General features: G+C 36.5%; 1 protein-coding gene across 1 annotated transcript; it reads left to right on the top strand.

Moving 5' to 3' along the window:
• Nucleotides 1–1,010: 1,010 nt before the first annotated feature.
• LOC105457161 (protein regulator of cytokinesis 1-like) lies at nt 1,011–3,538 on the top strand. The gene is made up of 2 exons (XM_011701674.1): nt 1,011–1,157; nt 1,224–3,538. The coding sequence occupies exon 2, from the start codon at nt 1,246–1,248 to the stop codon at nt 3,190–3,192; it is 1,947 nt and encodes a 648-aa protein (XP_011699976.1). The 5' UTR covers nt 1,011–1,157; nt 1,224–1,245; the 3' UTR covers nt 3,193–3,538.
• The last annotated feature ends 2,000 nt before the right edge of the window (nt 3,539–5,538 follow it).

The following is a 5,538-nucleotide window of genomic DNA, read 5'->3' as shown; positions in this document are numbered from 1 at the left end:
TATTCATTTCATATCCCTTCATCACATACTCGTTTTTTATTAAAATCTCAATACTAGTTTAGGCCCTACAAAAATAAACGCGACATTTTTATCGACTTTGTATGGGCAACACGTATAAAAATTGCAATTTTTAATTGCTTATATCTCAGTATTGAGATGGTCAATCTCATTCTAATTGCACAAGCGTGTCAACGACTTCTAGTACAACATATAGTTTCAATTTCAAGAAATTCTCAATATTTTGAATTTGCGAGTGTACTACCTTAAGGGTCTTATGACCCGATTTATGATGTCTCTAGGATGTCTTATAGACGTCATATTTCCTGATTTATGACGTCTTTTAGATGTCTTTTGAATATAATTGTTTTTTAATTAACGACGTCTTATTTAAGTCATATTTAAGTCATATTTTAAACGATTTTTAGACGTGCTGATATATCGTTTTGGGTGATATCTGATTAACTACATTACGATTGGACATAAGCCAATCACAGCGCTTGGAACTAGAAAGCTTCTAAACACCGGTCGCTGTTAGGATGAAGTCACATGGGATGCGGAACTGCGGAACGGATTCCTCTCAATATCGACATTCCGCATATTTCGCTCCGTAAAAGTATGTTTCGTCGGTTCCATTGAGCGGAATTTGTTTAGTGCGTAATCCACGCGAGCCAATGACAAACGTTATTCCAATAGATCTAATGAAAGCAATCTATAGGAAGGCTCTTGTGATTGGTCAGCGCTAGAGTCCTAGATTATCAGAAAAGCGCGACCGGCTTATGGCAGTATCGCAAAAGTACTAGAAAATATTAAAATGGCGTCGAATGGCCAATCATAAGTTTGATTTATTCGGCAGCCATTTATAATAGCGATAAATCAATCTTATGATTGGCCATTTGCGTGTCCAATCAGGACTCGTAACACCGGTCGCGCTTCTCTGATAATCTAGGACTCTAGCCTAAAGTAGTTGGAACGCACTCTCGATGAACTTCGGAACGCGCCGATGTCGCGACAACAACGCCATCGAGCAAAAACACGCGCAGAGCCGTTGAAATTCAAAAGGTAACGGCATGTGTGTTGTGTTCACTGTGGCATCGTTTCCTGACGAGAGTGATGCTTGTGAATTTCTTTCGTGCAATAGACACTTTGTGAGAATCGAGGTATGTATACAACGACGCACAATTTAAAGCGGCCGTATTCCTAACTTGCAATATTCTTTCTCGAAGAAAATAAAAACGGAGAGTGAGAATGTCGAAGCAACCGAAGTGGAAGCCAGTCGTATCGAAGGTGGTCGTGGAACTTGAACGGGGGTTGGAGGAGATGCAGAACACCTGGGAAGACATCGGATGCGACGATGACACGCAATTGTCATACTATGACCAGACGTACAGTCACATACATGACCTAATTAACGACATGGTGGCCGAGACGCAGTCGAAGAAGCAGCTGTTGTTAGCCAGCATACAAAATCTGTTGAAGCAAACAACGTCGTTGCGCACGGAACTACATCTGGACGTGTCGACTAAAACGTACGAGCAGATCCCCTTGTGCAAAGTTGAGCAGATGCTTCAAACAGATTTGCAAGATCTAGAGTTCAAGAAGAAGGAACGTATGGTGATCCTGAAGGAGTTGTTGACGAAGGAGCATGACATCTGCAAGAGGCTTGGCTGCAAGGCACTGCCCATCTCCGCGAGTGTTTTGCCCATGGAGCAAGATCTTGAGAGTTTTAAGCTTTATTTGCAAAAACAGGAGAGCGAGAAAGCACGCTTGGAGTCTGATTTCACAGATATACGCCGTTCCATAATCAAGATGATGAATGATTTAGACGTATCTCCATCTTCACCATTCGTAGAGTTAGTCTGTCACAATCCCGAGGAGTTTGTGCTGAGTAGCAACAATATGATGAAACTGCGAGATTTCAGGGACGAGCTGAGTATAAAAGTGGAAGAAACAAAGTGTTGTGTTGAAAAAATGAGGGAAGATTTATTGGAGTTGTGGAAATATCTTGACGAACCTGCCGACGTTTGTCAGTCGTTTCTCGAGAGGTATCCTGGTTACAGTAATAGTACCATAAATGCCCTTACCGCAGAGATAAAGCGTTGCAAAGAGAAAAGGAAAGAGAATATATGTAAGTACGTCACACAGGTCCGATATGAATTAACGCATTTGTGGGACCAATGCAAATGCTGTGAATCGGAGAGGAACGCATTCGCGCCGTTTTACTCCAACACATTCACGGAGGATCTATTGACGTTGCACGAATTAGAAGTGGAGAGGCTGCGGAAATTTTATAACGACAACAAAATGATATTTCAGCTTCTAGAGCAACGCGAAAGTCTGATAATGAAAGTAAAGGAATTGCTTCAGCGGGCGAACAATCCGGATCGTTATCACAACCGCGGAGGCCAATTATTGATGGAAGAAAAAGAACGCAAAGTGATCCAAAAGAAGCTGCCTAAAATAGAAGCGGAATTGAAGCAGTTGATCGATGAATACGAAACCAAGCACAATCAGACGTTTACCATTAATGGTACATCGTTGGAAAATGTTTTGGCGGAGACATGGGAGAGCATCACTATTGAGAAGGAATCGATAAAAAAGGCAAGGAAAGAAGCGATTTCTAAATCCATCAAGAAATCGCCGTTAAACAGCTCCAAACGTACACCGGGTATGTCCCACTTGAGCATCCACAGAGGTCCGACGCTAGGGCTGTCGAAACGCAAATTGTTCAGCCCCTCTCCCAACTCGTCGATAAAACGCAGAAACAAAAATTGCGACAAGACTAAGCCCACCGTCACCGCGTCCAAGATCAGAAGAAGCTTCGGAAAGCCTCCGAAGATCAATCAAAAATCGGGTAGATCTTCCAAAGGCGGGCAGAGGAGGAAGGAATCGATGTCACCCAGTAACAGCATCACAGACACGACATACAATCAGTTTCAGGGCCATATGACGGGCAGGGAGGAATTGCACAGCTCGATGTTGCCGGAACAGATATTAAGAAACGTCAATAAAATCAATGTTAACAAACCTCCGGTACGAACGCCCATGAAACCGTTGAGGAAACATCTCTCCGGAATAGCAATAACAACAACCCCTGCCACTCCCGGCTCCGCGCGCAAGATACCGCACAGCCCCAGAACCGTTAACACTCCGAAACTAGCGACGGCCCCGAGTAACTTACCTTTCATCTTTTAAACAAGAACGAATTATTAATACATTTTTGTTTTTATGTGAATTAACTTTCTCGCGAGAATTATCTGAATTTTAACGGTATCCTCTCTCTCTCTTTCTCTTCAATCGTGCTGAAGAATTTGTCTCGAAATTAAAATTATATTATACGTCGGAAAGAGTACAAATAGAAATCGATAATTAATTACCTTTCTGCTTGGTGAAATTGAAATGTGAAAATTTATTAGATTACTTCTGACGTAGTCGAATACACACAATTGAAATTAATTTAAGTTAATACACTTATTAGATTAAAAAAAGAAGCATATTACAATACTTTCCTTTCACCGAACAGGAATGTAATTCGAAATTAGGAATATAATTCATTTTTATAAATTAATGAATAAGCATTAAATATGACTACATGTTTTATAATTATTATTATTGTCGCACATATCTATGATTTATTATTATAAATTAGTGTACAAACATATCACTGTAAATTTTAAAATACTTCTAAGTGGAATAATATTTCTGTAAAAAAAAAAAAAGAAAAGCGAGGTCTTTACACATTTATAACATTTTAAACGCTAATGTTTCAAGATAAGTATGTTTAATTAATAAACTTAATTTTTAATATAATTATTTCGATATATATATATATATTAAGCAATTACATTTTTAAGAAAATCACCTTAAACATATATTTCGTTGAGTTGCAAAAATTTTATCCCTTGGCAAAACTTATTGCTAGGAACACTAGCATATAACCCAAGTAAAATAAAAAAAATTAAAATTAAAATTACGATATTTCCTTAAAACGATGATATAATAGATATAATAGATTTAAAAAAGAAGCACTTTTTTTTATTAAACAGGAATGTAATTCGATGCAATTTTTATTTGCAGCTATAACATTAAGTGATTATATATTTTATAAATTATAATAAATAAGCATTAAGTATGATTATCTGTTTTATAATTATTATTATGTTGCATATACCTATGATTTATTATTAAATTAGTGTAAAAACATATCACCGTAAATTTAAAAATACTAACAATAAGTGGAATAATATTTCTGTAGTGTACGAAAAAGAAAGACTTTGCAAGGTCTTTACACATTTATAACATTTTAAACGCTAATGTTTCAAGATGTATATGAAACTTAATTTAATATAATTATTTCGATATATATATTAAGCAATTACATCTTTAAGAAGATCATCTTAAACATATATTTCGTTGAGTTACAAAAATTTTATTAATCCCTTGTCAAAATTTATTGTTATAGGAACACTAGGATATAAACTAAGTAATATACAAAAAAATACAAAAAAATTAGAATTACAATATTTCCTTAAAACGATAACATAAATTAAAAAAGGAAGCACTTTTTTTCAAACAGGAATGACTACTTTTTTTCAAACAGGAATGTAATTCGATGCAATTTTTATTTGCAGCTATATTAGCTTTATGTTTTATAATTATTCTCAATTTTTATTTGATAGTATCAAATAAAGTATCTATCTTAGTAGCTCTACTAATAGTATCAACTATTCTGTATTACAATTAATATTACGAACGACGGTCTTTGAATCAAGAACTTTATCATGGTAGTAGTAACCGGATTGGCCGGTACCTTTGCTCCTTTTGCAATGTAGATCAGCTACCAGTCTATTGTGGAATGACAGAGTCCCGGCAGAGAGGATCCTTTCTGGTCCCGGGATTTGAACATTTTGAAAATTTGAACCAGAGACCTGTCGACTACAAGTCGATCGTTTTACACTTTTACGGTCAGAGCTACGCGTCATCCCACTACTGTTCTATAAGATATAAATTTTTCTGTTTTCATACAAGAATTTTGTAGAAAGCAGTAGAGTCCTAGATTATCAGAGAAGCGCGACCGGTGTTACGAGTCCTGATTGGACTCGCAAATGGCCAATCATAAGATTGATTTATCGCTATTATAAATGGCTGCCGAATAAATCAATCTTATGATTGGCCATTCGACGTCATTTTTAATATTTTCTAGTACTTTTGCGATACTGCCATAAGCCGGTCGCGCTTCTCTGATAATCTAGGACTCTACTTTTCTATAGTGCTCTCTGTCATTTAAATGCTCCAACGACCAAAATTGGCGGTAAACGTGGCAGAAGTGAAGTCAAGGCGATTTAAAGTAAAAAGGCAGAATCTTTTATGGTTTGAGTAAATTACATGTTTTAAATTGCGTATTTCTAAACAGTTATTTGTGGAATATTAGTTCTTACATTTGCAGCATTTTCAATTTTTTATGAATCAATTTTATGAATTAAATATGAAACTCATCTCACACAGAGTAATTACATTAAATTAAGATCGGAAGAGCACACG

The sequence above is a fragment of the Wasmannia auropunctata genome, unplaced genomic scaffold (genome assembly GCF_000956235.1).
Source record: "Wasmannia auropunctata unplaced genomic scaffold, wasmannia.A_1.0 LD335358.1, whole genome shotgun sequence".
In the NCBI taxonomy this organism is placed as follows: domain Eukaryota; kingdom Metazoa; phylum Arthropoda; class Insecta; order Hymenoptera; family Formicidae; genus Wasmannia; species Wasmannia auropunctata.
Note: the sequence above shows the minus strand (reverse complement) of the source record. Positions and strands in the feature narration are given on the sequence as shown.